Source organism: Hemiscyllium ocellatum, chromosome 9 (assembly GCF_020745735.1).
Source record: "Hemiscyllium ocellatum isolate sHemOce1 chromosome 9, sHemOce1.pat.X.cur, whole genome shotgun sequence".
NCBI classification, from domain to species: domain Eukaryota; kingdom Metazoa; phylum Chordata; class Chondrichthyes; order Orectolobiformes; family Hemiscylliidae; genus Hemiscyllium; species Hemiscyllium ocellatum.
The window spans coordinates 60,096,913-60,111,891 of NC_083409.1; the positions used below are offsets into that span (position 1 = coordinate 60,096,913).

Consider the following 14,979-nt stretch of genomic DNA (forward strand, 5'->3'; position numbering starts at 1 on the left):
GACTATGGTGTTGTCATTAGTGAACTTATAAATGACATTTGTCTGGTATTTGGTAACACAGTCATGGATATACAGTGAGTACAGGACAAATGCGGACAGTTGGAACTAGCTGAGTGGGTATCATGGTCAGCATGGACCAGTTTGGGCCGAAGGGGCTGTTTCCATGCTGTATTACTGTATAACTCTAATATTAGTGGAGAAATGATACTGGAAAAATTCAGATTGAAGATTGATAAATCCCCAGGGCCTGGTAATCTACATCCTGGAATACTTAAGAAAGTGGCTCTAGAAATAGTACATGCATTGGTGGTCATCTTCCAGGATTCTAGTCTCTGGTACAGTCCCTGCAGATTGAAGGGTAGTTAATGTTACACCAATACTCAAAAAGGGACGTAGAGAGAAACCAGGGAATTATAGACAAGTAAGCCTAACAGAAAGACAGTGGCAGGATTAGACAGTCAGCATGGATTTATGAAGGGACAATCTTCCTTGACAAATCTGTTGAAATTTAATGAAGATGTAACTAGTAGAGTTGACAAGGAGCCAGTCAACGTGGTAAATTTGGACTGTAAGAAATCATTTGACAAAGAATTGCAGAAGAGATTGTTGCATAAGATTAAAGTGGATGGGACTGGGGAAAGCATATTGAGATGGATAGAAAGCTGGTTGGCAGAGAGGAAACAAATAGTAGGAATTAATGGGTCTTTTTCAAATTGGCAGGCAGTAACTAGTGGTGTGCCACAGGGATGGGTGCGAGGACCCCAGCTATTCACAGTATGTATTAATGATTTGGATGAGGGAACAAAATGTAACATCTCAAAGTTTGCAGACGATACAAAGTTGGATGAGAGGGTGAACTGTGACGAGAATGCAGAGATGTTTCAGCACAATCTGGATAGTTGGATAAGTGAGCAAATCAATGGCAAATGCAGTATAATTTGGATACATTTGAGGTTATTCACTTTGGAAGCAAAAACAAGGCGGCAGATTACTACCTGAATGGCTGTAAGTTGGGAGAGGTGAGTACACAGCAGGATCTGGGTGTCCTCGTGCACCAGTCGCTGAAGCTAAGCAAACAGGTGCAGCAGGTGATAAAGAAAGCAAATGGTATGTTGGTCTTCATTGTCAGAGGTTTCGAGTACAGGTACAGGGATGTGTTGTTGCAGTTATCTGGGGCCTTGGTGAGGCCACATCTGGAATATTGTGTTCAATTTTGGTCTCCTTTTCTGAGGAAGAATGTTCTTGAGGGAGTGCAGTGAAGGTTTACCAGGCTGATTCCGGGGACAGCGGGACTGACATATGAGGAGAGAGGTTAGAATTGTTTCCGGTGGAGTTCAGATGAATGAGGGAAATCTCAAAAAATTCTAACAGGACTAGACAGGGTAGACTCAGGAGAATGTTCCTGATGGTGGGCATGTCCAGAACCAGGGATCACCATCTGAGGATTTGAGGTGGACCATTTAGAATGGAAATGAGGAGACATTTCTTCACCCGAAGAGTGGTAAGCCTGTGGAATTCATTATTACAGGAAGTAATTAATGCCAAAACATTGATTGTATTCAAGAGGCAGCTGGATATAGCACTTCGGGCAAATTGGATCAAAAGTTATGGGGAGAAAGCAATATTAGGCAATTGATTTAGATGATCAGCCATGGTCGTGATGAATGGTGAAGCAGGTTCAAAGGGCTGAATGGCCTCCTCCCGCTCCTATCTTCTGTGTTTCTATATTTCTATGACTGTAGACATGAAATGGGTTGGAAAAAGTTGCTTTGGCAAAAGGTGTGCTTGCGTTTGTACCTTTCCAGGGAAAAATATGACAGAGTGAAAAACCAACTGTAATCACAGGTCTGTGTGTTCCAGAGAGCTGGTGGGCTTGTTATCAGCTTGTGGTTGAAGTTCCACTGTGCTGATATACTGGTGTGCAGGTAAAAATAAAGTCTCTCTGTCTACCGAAAGCAAGCCAGCATAGCCACAGTTGAATTAAAGAAATGTCTTTCAGTTAGCTACAGAACCACAAATCTCCAAACAGCTGCTCAACTGCCAAAGTTAGTGCTACCAGAGTCACTCAGCTTAATGGTTGCAATGTTTCAGAATCGATTAATCGCAGAAAAACCAAAGCCTGATTTGCATTTGTAATTTTTGCCTCCTTGGGGACTCACTTCTCATTTCTAATCCTTGATTATGTGTATCACATTTTTTGATCTTCTCTTGCATTTTAGTAACAAATAGACTCATTCATTCTTAACTGATTACATTGGCTCCTTTTAAACCATCAATGTATTCTGACAGGGAAAATGTATCCTTTTCAAATTAATGTTGTTGTGAACAACCAAGGGAAGAGTTCTGTAAAGAAGAGTAGCCCATTCTTCCCTTCTCACCCAGGATCAACTGAATGGTGGATAGGATAGTGAAGGTGTTTGGGATGCTTTCCTTTATTGGTCAGAGTATTGAGTACAGGAGTTGGGAGGTCATGTTGCAGCTCTACAGGACATTGGTTAGGGCACTGTTGGAATATTGCGTGCAATTCTGGTCTCCTTCCTATCGGAAAGATGTTGTGAAACTTGAAAGGGGTTGGAAAAGATTTACAAGGATTAATCACAGGATTGGAGAATTTGAGCTATAGGGAGAGGCTGAACTGGCTGGGGCTGTTTTCCCTGGAGCATCAGAGGCTGAGGGGTGACCGTACAGATGTTTACAAATTTATGAGGGGCATGGATAGGGTAAATAGACAAAGTCTTTTCCCTGGGGTCAGGGAGTCCAGAACCAGAGGGCATAGGTTTAGGGTGAGAGGGGAAAGATATAAAAAAGACCTAAGGGGCAACTTTTTCACACAGAGGGTGGTATGTATATGGAATGAGCTGCCAGAGGAAGTGATGGAGGCTGGTACAATTGCAACATTTAAGAGGCATTTGGATGGGTATGTGAATAAGAAGGGTTTGGAGGGATATGGGCCAGGTGCTGGCAGGTGGGACTAGATTGGGTTGGGATATCTGGTCAGCATGGATAGGTTGGACAGAAGGGTCTGTTTCTGTGCTCTATGAATCTGATTAGCGACCTTTACCTGGGGACTAGCTGTAATAATCCTAACACTTGATACTGCTGGTTCATCATTAGATTTAGCATCGTGGATGCAGGGAGCCCTCTGGTACTTGACAAAAAAAATTACCTTATCTGGCCTCAGGCAATGATTGTTAGTTGGTTATTTGCATAAACTGGTGTCATTCAAAGCCTATTGAGTGAGAAGTAGTGCGCAAGAACCACGGTTGAATTTCCCTTTCCTAGTCCAGTAAAGCTGCCTTAACATTTAATGCTGCCTCAGTAAGACCAATTTATTCAGCAGATCCTTTGCATTGCACCTGAGACTTTGATATTGAAAGATATAGATCTGAAATCAGGCAAATAGTCTTAGAGAATAACAGTTTATTGTGGAAGAGTTGCTTTAATCTCAGCCAGGATTTTGGTTTAATTAGGAACTGGAATTTACTGCAATGTAGAGTTTGATAGTTCCTCTCATTACCAGAATACTTTCCTCAATTAAATATTTCAAACAGTCTGCTGCTGATTTTTTTCTTCAGAGTGAGAAATTAAGACAGTTAATAAATGTATATATTGCATAGCAACAATGCCATAGCAACTTTAGCATGGAAAGGTCACAGGATTAACACAGACCTGATAACAAGGTTTATTGCTTCAGACAGCCAAGTAGTTTTTGAAAACATGCTGTCTTAGTTCCTGGCAGGAGTTCTGCAGATAAACCTCATCATCTTGTTGTAAAAGTGAGAATACAAGAGATAAATCAAGACAGGCATGACCTTTAATTCTGGATTGTTCAACAGTTGCTTTCTCCCATACTACAATTAAATAAGGGACGTATTCTTCTGACTGGCACCCAGCACCTGCTCCTGGAAAAATCATGAAAACCGGAAGATGACTGTTTTGGGATTAGCTGTGATGCTTCCCTCCACTTCATCTACCCCTTACCTAAATAACTTGGTGACATTTATGATTCCATACTCAATCGTGGGTAATGTACTGGATGCTGCTGGCTCCCATTGTACTGCATCGTGGCAAATGACTGGCTGCTTTGGGAGTATTCAATCAATAAAACACTGAAAATGTTTCTGGACTGGCTAAGCACAAAATTATTGTGTTCAACCTTCTACACAGACAATACAACACAATGAGGAAAAGATTTTTTAAATGCAAATCACAGAACATTATAGTCTTCATGTGAAGCAGTTCAGGTACAACCCTCACGGCATTTGTATAATTTACTCTCTGTTGCTTAAACCAAAATATGACAAGTTAACACTGCTGGATCCACAAATCATCTCCCCATCTTCAAAACATTCAGACATTGTAATATAGTTGGAGGAAAGTTAATCATTTCATAATAATTTGCATTCAAATTGGTCCTGTGTATTCATGCAGCTCAATTTGATGGTACTACAGGAATAAACGTATTTACAAGCCAGGAAGAAATGTCTAAAACAAAAACCTGTTACTCCCTAAAAAGATTTTATATATTTGTGTAGGTTTTCAGAGAGCATTTCTATACTAGCCTCCCAGAACAACTCCTTCTTGTTTACAATTCCACCATTTAATCATAGTTGTAGAGGAACTCGATTCATGTAAGTATTCTCCCCGTTTGTACGTATGTGCATACACAGTACAATCCAGGCACTGGGGGTCATCTGCTCTCTCACTGGGGCTTTTAGCAAACGTTCTCTTTTGCATTCCACTGGGCTTTCACTCACAGGAGTCTGGGAATTGGTATCAACAACAATATGATTTATATAATGTATTTAATGAAGTCAAATGGGCCAAAACACTTCACTGCAGAAAAATATCAAGCAAAACAAGACATACAAAGCAATATTAAGGTAGAACAACCAAAACACCTGCTTAGATAGGTATGTTTAACGAACAACTTGGAGGAAAGAGGTGAATTAGAGAAGTGGAGAGGTTTATGGAGAGGGAAATGCAAAGGAGATCAGCCTAGTCAGTTCTAGGCAGGAAGTGAAGTTGGGCTTTGTGATTTAGTTCCATGCAACATTGAAAATATATTGTACAGAATAGAACTGGTCATATTGGCTGCACTAGTCATTTCTAGTTGCAGTGTATAATATATTGTTCTCCTTTGTGCTTTTGCCAACCAAAGGACTTTGGGCCATTTGCTCTTTTTGAACCTCTCGCTTACATACCAAGAAGCCACAAGTCAGGATGATTGTGTGACATATTTCATTTGTTCCTTTAACTTGTTTTAATTCCATTGGACTACAGCTGCTATTTTTAAGCACAGCTGATGCATTGGTGCAGTATTCATAAATTAGAACATAAGCTAAATGGCATTGATAGATCTTTAAGAGTTAAATTTTGCAAAAGGGATCCAAAAGGTACCTTAATAGCCCATAAAGGCTAAGATGCTGGTGCCATATCACCACATCCATAATGCAAGGGCCAGTACTTTTTTTAAGGGTATGGATTATCATTAAAAAGCATCATTATGGTTTTCCTTTTGCAGCAATGCCCCTTTTAAGATTCATTCAGAATATTTAACACTGAAGCAGGTGGCAATGGAATACAAAAACAGGAAATGAAACATTTTGCAATAATGAATAAATTTACAAGATTACTTGGCACATTTATTGTAAGATTTGGAATTGTAAAAATTTAAGTTCTGCTTTACTTCCAAAGTCAACATGTTTGTAAGTTTGAGCAGTCTTCAATTTACCCAGTTACAATAAATTCCCGAAAGAGAGATATCTGATCAGCAACCATGGAGGCTGAATGGAAAATCTGTCAGTTAGTGTGGTACTGAACCATGCAAGCTGGAAAGATTCCAAATTGGTTCCTTCATCTGTTCCAAATTAACCAATCTCAGTGACAATGAGACATTATGATTGACCTTAGCATCATTTCGGAGAAAGTGAGGACTGCAGATGCTGGAGATCAGAGCTTAAAAATGTATTGCTGGAAAAGCGCAGCAGGTCAGGCAGTATCCAAGGAACAGGAGAATCGACTTTTCGGGCATAAAAAGAAGGGCTTATGCCCGAAACATCGATTCTCCTGTTCCTTTGATGCTGCCTGACCTGCTGCGCTTTTCCAGCAACACATTTTTAAGCTCTTAGCGTCTTTTCAACTTGAAAAGTAGAAGAAACCCTTCAACATTCTCATTCCCCATCAGAGCTCACTGACCTTCACCAGATAGTCAATACCAGATGAGGTGAGAGTTCTGGAATTATAGACCATGAGACAGTGCCAAGTAAAAGAAGGAAGGCATTCTTCCAATCCGATTTTGTTTATGTTTAGTGGTCTCGATACTTGAAGTCAACAGGAATTTCTTGCTGCACAGTACGAGAAAAACTTTTTGGTATTGCCCAATGGCTCTGTTGGTATAAGTTCACACCCTGTGGAATGAGCTCAATAGGCTCAATTATAACTTGAAGCTCATTCCAGGTGGACAGCAATGCAAGTTAGAAATAGCATTCAAAAAAATATTTAATATATGGACCTCATTTTAATTCAACTAACTAGCTTTCTACACATTCTGAGCAGGAACCAGGCAGAAGTGGTGAACAATTGATAACCCTAAATGTTGATGACAGTTAAATGCTAAGATTGTTTATCTGGTTGCCCAACAAAGGACCCTACATTTGGGAGTGAATGCTGTGAAATTCTGACAGGATAGACACAAGCCTTTCTTTAACTTACCTTGTTGGGCCAGTAGTATAAGAAAAATGCTTTTTTGGACCTCGCATGGCCCGGATCAGCTCACAGAATGGGTTGGCCTGGTGGAAACTCATTGTTATTTCCTTCCACTCACCCAGTTACAATTTCAGACAAGTTTTGATAACACCATCAATATTCTCAAGTTGGTAGTTTTAGGTGGTTGTACTCACTGTATAAAAGCAGGTAAAAATCAGAGCCTATTAATTAATTTGAATGTTAATTGCCTACCTAAGAATTAAAATTGCCCAATTTGAAATTTGAAGTTCATTTCCTGCTCAATGCCAAGTTAGCTTATTTCAGAATACACACACATTTTCACAAATGAAAATTACACCCGAGCATCATTTAAGTTTGAATCACTTACCAAAACTGATGGTCTCAGTTTCCACGTTTAGAACGGAAACTGACTGAGGCACCTGCTTCTGTAGAACTGCATCTCAAAGAACTGGCATGCTTATATAAATACAGAAAAAAACACGTCAACCATTTAGCTAGTGCAGCATTTTAATAGAATGACTGTGCTGACAAATGTTACTCTCCAATAATGATTAAAACCTCCTTTTCGCTCATCATTTTGTATTCATCAGTTGCTCAAACTGCTGATTAAATTTGTTTTGCTGTCATATTTCAAACTTGACACAATCTGAACCAGACCAATATAGATGGCTTCAATTGTTCTGGTTTCTGCCAGTTCTTTAAACGCACTTGAGTAACAGAACCTTTCATACTGAATTACAGCTGAACTCAACCATTCTTATTCAGTATACAGTACACTGCAGGCTCCATTTCTATCTTTAAAGTTATACTAATGGCTCATATTTTATTACTTCAAAGTTGCACAGGAAATTATATTTTGAATTGCTTGAACTTGCTTTCATGCAGTTCTGTTTACTCCTGCTGCAGATTAGTTTGATGGAGATACATCTTTCTAGAGTTTGATGTGTAGATTTTAGAAACACAAGCAAGAGGAAATTTTGACACGCATTATAATTAGGTGCTCGGGATATAAAAATGAAATGGCACTTTCAGTGGCTTAGTGTAAAATCACACAATCCGATGTTGCACTCAGTAAGATGTCTCAGGAATGTTCAATCAGGTCCCAGCTGAATTAACTCATTGTAGGAGGCAATAGGTGGAGTGAAACAATTGACATAGCACTTCAGAGTCAGGCAAAAGGATGTGGAGATTGCACCACTCAATGCTATTTAGCCTCTGCTGAAAAGGACATGCAATCAGGGAACAGAATGTTAGAACCTGCTGTGGTTGAATATCTTTTTGAGATAGATTTTCTGGTTTTATGTGAAATAAAAATCTACCTAACAATGGATGGAATGTTAGTGCCAATGTAATTGTACCACTGTGGAGTTGCTACCTTCAGTAGGAAGAAAGTAGGAGTATTGTATCCACATCCAAAGCTCAGAAAGGGGTTGGTTTAGGAATCATGTCAAAGTGATTGAATATTGCTCTTGCAGCATGAAAACAGATGGAACAGTAGGATTATTTGAAAAAATAGATTTGGATTCAGTGAGATATTTTTTCAAAAGGTAGTCAAATACTACAGGCTGTTTGTTTTGCCAAAAAGAAATGGCCCAGATTGCAGTAGTTTGACACATCCCTCAGCATTGACTGTTGGATTTCTGACAGGTTCTATATCACTTTGAAAAAGTTGGCTGTAAACAGACTTCTATGAGAGTGGTGTAGCATCAATGTTCCTATTAATCCCGACATTGAATGGTAAAGGAAACCAAGCAGATTTCTCACGGTATGGACCAATTTAACTGACACTGCAATCACTAAATTGACTATCTTAATTTTAACAATGTAATTTATTTGATATCACTTTTTCTTAGTAAGGGATCTCAGTTTATTTGTGATTAAAATGGGAATGGGGTAAAAAGATTTTTAAAAAGGCTAGGATGCACAGTGAAGTCAACAATTATGCTGGATAAAATTTCACCTCTGAAATTGAGCTTTGGTTCCAATAGGTTAACAAGTATTCACATGGTCTAGTTCAGTTCAATTGTGTGCACAGATGGAAAAATAAATATTGGTACAGATGTATTATGTTAGGCAGGATAGTAGGTACATTAGGATGGCCCCATAAGATAAAGGGCAATGAAGGAGGATGATGTGGATGACCATTACAAAATAATGCAGAGGAGACTATTTTGTTCACACTGACCTCAAATAATCTGCTAATATCAATGTCAGAGCTGGACAAATCTTCAGGTGAAAAAAATTATAACTCATCTCAGTTTGTGTGAATCACAAAGGTGCAAAAGACAAGGCAAATTGCTACAAACGTAACAGTTAATCTTACAGAGAGGAAACAATAGCTATTTTTTCCCTCCCAAATGATCCAATACAAAACTGCTGTTGTGAATTGATCAACTGTTACAGGAGCTGCCTGATCCTAATGGAAGTAATTTTCTGGCCATTCCTGGGCAACAACTCCTATTTCTCCTAAAGTACTTTCAAAGAGATGGTGTTTAAGATCGCAACAGGGAGGTGTAGAAACCAATAACCTGGTTGCTTTCAACAATTTGATCAGTCACAGAGGATATACACAAATAACATAGTATACAAACTTTATTTAAAATTAGCATACAAGCAAATCTACTTCCAAGTTAAAAAAAATCCTAGCCACCTTTCACCTAAAATAATAATACTACATTGTTATATCATTAAATAACTACAGTTCAGTAAAGCAGTTACAACTGTCACCTCAAGTGTTTTGAGTCAAAGAAAGGACATGCCATGTCCCTTTTAAATAAAAACGTGGTCACTGGAGTAAATACTTTTTCAACTTTTAATGTTTGAGATATTGTATTGTGCAATATATCCCTACTGCAAGATACAGATGTTTGATGCTTACACTTTGCAAAGTTAAAAAAATCAATTAACACCAGGCTACAGTCCAATAAGTTTATTTGGAAGCATAAGTTTTCAAAGTGCTGCTCACTTCATCAGGTGAAGGAGCAGCACTTTGAAAGCTAGTGCTTCCAAATAGACCTGTTGGACTATAACCTGGTGTTGTGTGATTTTTAACCTTGTACATCCCACTGGCTCCTCTACATTTTGCAACATCTAAGTTTGATTAGTTGACTGACATCTTTGTTCACATTCATTGATAGCAAGTCCTAATTTACATCTATTCACTTGACAAAAGACTTTCCTTTTTGGGAACAAGATGAGAAACACTTCAAAAGCATCAGGCACAGTTGGGTAATTAATGGTATGGTAATACTGAACGAAAAGGACATACAATATTAGCATTTTCCCTTTTGTTAATCTCAGCTATATCATTGGCTTCCATGTCGCCACTGATCATGGTAGCCTGGGCTAAGAGGAGGGAAAATCTTAAAAAGATCTTTGTTACATTCCTGATCAGTATCCATATATTTCTTGATATGATCAGATTGTTGCTGTACCTTTGTTTGGTTGCGTAATGGTCAGCCAAAACCTATTCAGAGCAGAACACAGATGAAGTACCAAGGGTTGCTGAGAGGTAATGGACCCATCATCTTTCGTAAAGGAAGGAAGGAAAAACAGGTGGGGGGGGGGGGGAGGGGGCAGGAGAGATACAGAACAAGGCATCCTGTATAATAAATTCATTAATGTAGGTGGGGTCATATACCCAGTGTTTTGCTCAAGTGACACTCTTAACATGGTGGGCTGCACCTCCAATTCCTCATAAACTGTATTTGATTTGAATGAAGGTCTGATACTTTCCTCAAAGTAAAAATTCCAGGTTGATCATGTAATTGTTGAATTACTCTGCTGTCTAAAGCATTATTTTACTTCCTTTTATGGACAGAAAGGGAGTCACCCAGAACTTCAACTTTGATAACATCTCACAGTTGTGAATGGAAGCCCAGGGTACAATTTGAGCACCAAGTGGTCTATGGATGAAAAGTGCAACATGGAATTTGCAAAATGAACAATGCTGGTTTACAATTACACAAGTCTTCTGGCTATTTGTATATAGCATAAACTAGCATGTGTATATACTGGCAAGAACAATCTCAACAAATTAAGCTCCACATTCAACTTCCTTTAGGTTTTGCTTCCTCTTTCAAAATAATATGTATTTAATATCACCAAAAGCAACTATTTGTGTATGCAGAAAATCAGAGCTTTAACAATGCTTTTGTAGTGTATGCAGAGGCGAATGTACTGAAAATAATATTGATAGCTATCAGGAGTTACATCTACACTAATGTCCTTCCTTGTAAGATTGGAACTAAATCCATTACCTCCATGTAATTTGCTACATGCAAAGTGCTTTGGGGCATCGGGAGACTTGATAAGGCATTGTTAAATGTGAGTTCTTTCTTTCCTTCTTGCACATTCACTTAGGACCAATCCCTTGAGCACTGGAGGTGATTGCCTACAGAGAGCAGCAATGCTACTTACTTACAGAAAGTAATGTCAGTGAGATATAAACTACAGTGATGATGATTTGCTTTGACAAATAAAATGTGCATATGGATTCTTTCAGACTTAAAAATCTCATTTTATGAAAGCCAGCTCTAGAACCTTCCACAGACATCACAAGTTGTGGTAACATTATTGGAAGGAGAAATCCCATCCCTTCAGCAACAGAAATACAACACAAGTACCTATCACAGAATGTCCACACAATGAGCAGTGTAATACAGCTTTCCCATTCGACAGGAAAACCTCATTTGACTTGTGTTGCTGGGATCGGATTTCCTCAATTCCTTTCCAATAATTATTCTTGTGCTTCCTTGCCAGCCAATCTGTAGATTTCAGTAGGTCCATCAGCATGGGTAATTGTGGTGGTCAACTGCAGCTCCTCACCACCACTTACTCCAAGATCACCTAGGAAATGCATAAAATGCAGAATACTATTAGGCCAGCACAGTAAGAGTTTTGTTTGCCCCCTTCGATTTCACTTCTCCCATGAGGCAGTATGTTCTGTGTACAAAGTTTCATTGCTAACTGGCTGAGGCAAGCTTTGTGGCTTATCAAAGTGAAATTTTGTGTCATTCATTTAATTCGAAAGGACTGTTTTTGCAGTTAGTATCAGTTTTGCTTGAACATTATTTCACCTGGTTCTGATGCAGGATCACATCACTCAGTAATTGATACCTCCCATTCCCTACCTCTTCAGCTTGTAGCACTGATATAACTCCTCTTCCTGCAGCTTTTCAGAGAAAAATCACAGAGATGTACAGCTCAGAAACAGACTCTTCGGTTTCAACTTGTCCATGCCAACCAGATATCCTAAATTAATCTAGTCCCATTTTACAGCATTTGGCCCATATCCCTCCAAATCTTCCTATTCACATACCCATCCAGATGCCTTTCAAAATGTTGCAATTGTACCAGTCTCTATCACTTCCTCTGGCAATTCATTCCATATGTGTACCACTCTCTGCATGAAAATGTTCTTCTTAGGTGCCTTTTAAATCTTTCTCCTTTGAGATTAAGTCTATGCCCTCTAGTTCTGGACTCCTCCATCCTGGGAAAAAGACCAGGGCTATTTACCCTATCCATGTCCCTCATAATTTTATATACCTCTATAAGGTCACCCCTCAGCCTCTGACAGTCCAGGGAATAAAGTCCCAGCCTATTCAGCTTCTTCCTGTTTCTCCAACCCTGGCAACATCCTTGTAAATCTTTTCTGAACCCTTTCAAGCTTCACAATATAGCAGAGAGAACAGAATTGAATGCAGTATTCCAAAATGGCCTAAGCAACGTCTCGTACAGCCACAACAGGACTTCTCAATTCCTACGCTCAGTGCACTGACAAGCATGCCAAATGCTTCCTTCACTATCCTGTCTACCTGCAACTCTCCTTTCAAGGAACTATGAATCTGCACTCCAAGGTTCTTCGTTCAGTAACAGTCCTCAGGACCATACTGCTAAGTCTAAAAGTCCTGCCCTGATTTGCCTTTCCAAAATGCAGCATCTCACATTTTAGGAAGAGTTTGGGACAGGCATGTGGTAAGTAGGGAAGTGATGAGAGAGCAGGTCAGCAAGCACCACTGACAATGACTTGGGGGGAATGTATGAGGCAATGAGCTAGTGTAGAGGCAGTACATTACATACACCCTTTACATTTCAGTTATTTAATCTATCCAATTTAGGAATTTAACAAGTATTTTAACTTAAAGGATATAATGTTTTCATTTTTTTTAATACAAAAGAACCTAACTCAGCTTTTATATTGACTATAATCTGAAAATCTTATTCATTTAAAGATGCATTTTTTAGCAATATAAACTAACAATAAATGAGGAATTACTGCATATGAAAATGTTTAATGAGCAAGTGTGATTTTTAAGAGGCCTCCCACATTTTCAAACCTTGCATTATGGTGGTGGTAGTAAGTTTTCAAAGATGATGGTTGAACGGATTTCCAAAATTATTTTAGTATGATTTGAGTTTATGAAGAACCGTTGTAGTTGATTCTGGCCTGCTAGTTTCTGTAATTTTTTTGATGCTTGCTCACTTATATGCCTATTTGTTAATTCATGATTTGATGAGTTTGTGAGGAGCATACTTGGCAGGTGGACATTTCTGGCAGGGCCAGTACTTGACTGTACATTCCAAGGTTTTTAGTTTTTCCTAACAAGATGATATCATGCATTCTTCTTTAAGTGCTGTTGTTTATAGTAATAGGATACAATCAATCCCTTACCAGGTTGCCTCACGCCCGAGTAGGAGTCAGCCACCTTGGTGTGGGACTGGAAAAAGTCCAAATTACAACTCCTAAAAAAAAGGAATGAGTGAACCAGTTGGGTTTTTAACAACACTCCAGTTTATGAACAACATTGAGCCAATGGAATTATCATGGTTTGCATTCGCAACAAACCAATACCTTTAACATTGATAGTTGGACACTGGATGTGGTGACTGATAATATTAGTAAACAACTATTTTATGAAATCAAAGAGCAACATATTTGTAACCATCATCCTCCTATTGGAAGGATATTGTGAAACTTGACAGGGTTCAGAAAAGATTTACAAAGAATGTTGCCAGGATTGGCAGGTTTGAGCTAAAAGGAGAGGCTGAACAGGCTGGGGCTGTTTTCCCTGCAGCGCTGGAGACTGAGGGGTGACCTTATAGAGGTTTATAAAATTATGAAGGGCATGGATAGGGTAAGTAGACAAAGTCATATCCCTGGTGGGGGGTGGGGTGGTGGTCTCCAGAATTATAGGGCTTAGATTTAAGATAAGAGGGGAAAGATTTAAAAAGGGACCTATGGGACAACCTTTTCACGCAGAGGGTGGAACGTGTATGGAATGAGCTGCCGGGGGAAGTGGTGGAGGCTACTACAATTGTAACATTTAAAAGGCATTTGGACGGGTATATGAATAGGAAGAGGTTACAGGGATATGGGCTAAGTGCTGGCAAATGGGAACTAGCTTAGTTTAGGATATCTGGTTGGCATGGATGAGTTGGACCAGTGGGTCTGATTCTGTGCTGTACATCTTTATGACCTATCTAATCTGAGCTATACAAAGTGAATATATGAGGCACATTTGCTGAGAAAGGATGTTAACTGGTCACTATTCCCACAAGGCTAGATAATGTTGTTGGTTTTCAATTTTGACTAGTTGTATTGAAAAGAAAAAGTTAAATATCCAAGTCAGATTTTAGACTGAAAGGAAGTATGCAGCAAGGAAGCCAATGCAACATCCCTGTAACCTTTCCTTTGAGCTTTTATCACCTTTTACTTTTATCACTTTCGCAAAGCCAAGTGTTAATGTCCCACATGGTCAGTGTAACATCAGATTGCAAAACTTGCCAAAATCATTCAGTAAGGAAGCAAACAATTGCATAGAGCCTTGACATATTAAAGATCTCAATTGCCTTTCTGCCAATATTCTCCAGAGGAACAAGTGTTCAGACATTCAGCACTTGACTTAAAAACAAATACGCACCATTTGACTGATCAGCATCACTGTAACATTTGTGGGATGGAGCATACAGAAACATGATCGCAAAGACGTAAAGGTTCCACATGCCATAAATGCCAGTGAAGAACGCACTGTTTACTTGGACAATGTATTCACCCCACTTCCAGTGTCCCTCATTTACCTGAGGAAGGAACATTAGAATTTGACTTGTTTGTCAGAGCTGAAGAAAAACAAAAGTGCTGAAAGGAATATAAATCAGAATCAAATAAGTTTCAACTTTTATGCTGCCAGGATGCTTTTAGATCCACTGTATATTTTCAGATTTATTTGTAGCATTTACTATTACACAGTT

At 39.0% G+C, this 14,979-nt stretch overlaps 2 protein-coding genes across 3 annotated transcripts in view; both read right to left on the bottom strand.

Annotated features, from left to right (window-relative positions):
- LOC132818731 (GTP-binding protein Di-Ras2-like) overlaps positions 1-7,179 on the bottom strand; it is a 50,702-nt gene extending 43,523 nt beyond the window's left edge. The window contains exon 1 of the mRNA XM_060829781.1: positions 7,097-7,179. The gene's annotated coding sequence lies outside the window, so the exon portion shown is untranslated. The remainder of the gene's footprint in view (positions 1-7,096) is intronic.
- A 2,124-nt stretch (positions 7,180-9,303) lies between these two features.
- Positions 9,304-14,979, bottom strand: part of wls (Wnt ligand secretion mediator) — a 92,264-nt gene continuing 86,588 nt past the window's right edge. Inside the window, exons 11-13 of one of the 2 annotated variants that reach the window (XM_060830403.1) lie at positions 14,652-14,808; positions 13,403-13,473; positions 11,488-11,577 (exon numbers count right to left, since the gene is read on the bottom strand). In XM_060830403.1, the coding sequence (XP_060686386.1) occupies positions 13,412-13,473; positions 14,652-14,808 (219 nt within the window). In that variant the 3' untranslated portion in view covers positions 11,488-11,577; positions 13,403-13,411. Of the gene's footprint in view, positions 11,578-13,402; positions 13,474-14,651; positions 14,809-14,979 lie in introns of both variants that reach the window. The other variant, XM_060830402.1, reaches the window with a different exon arrangement.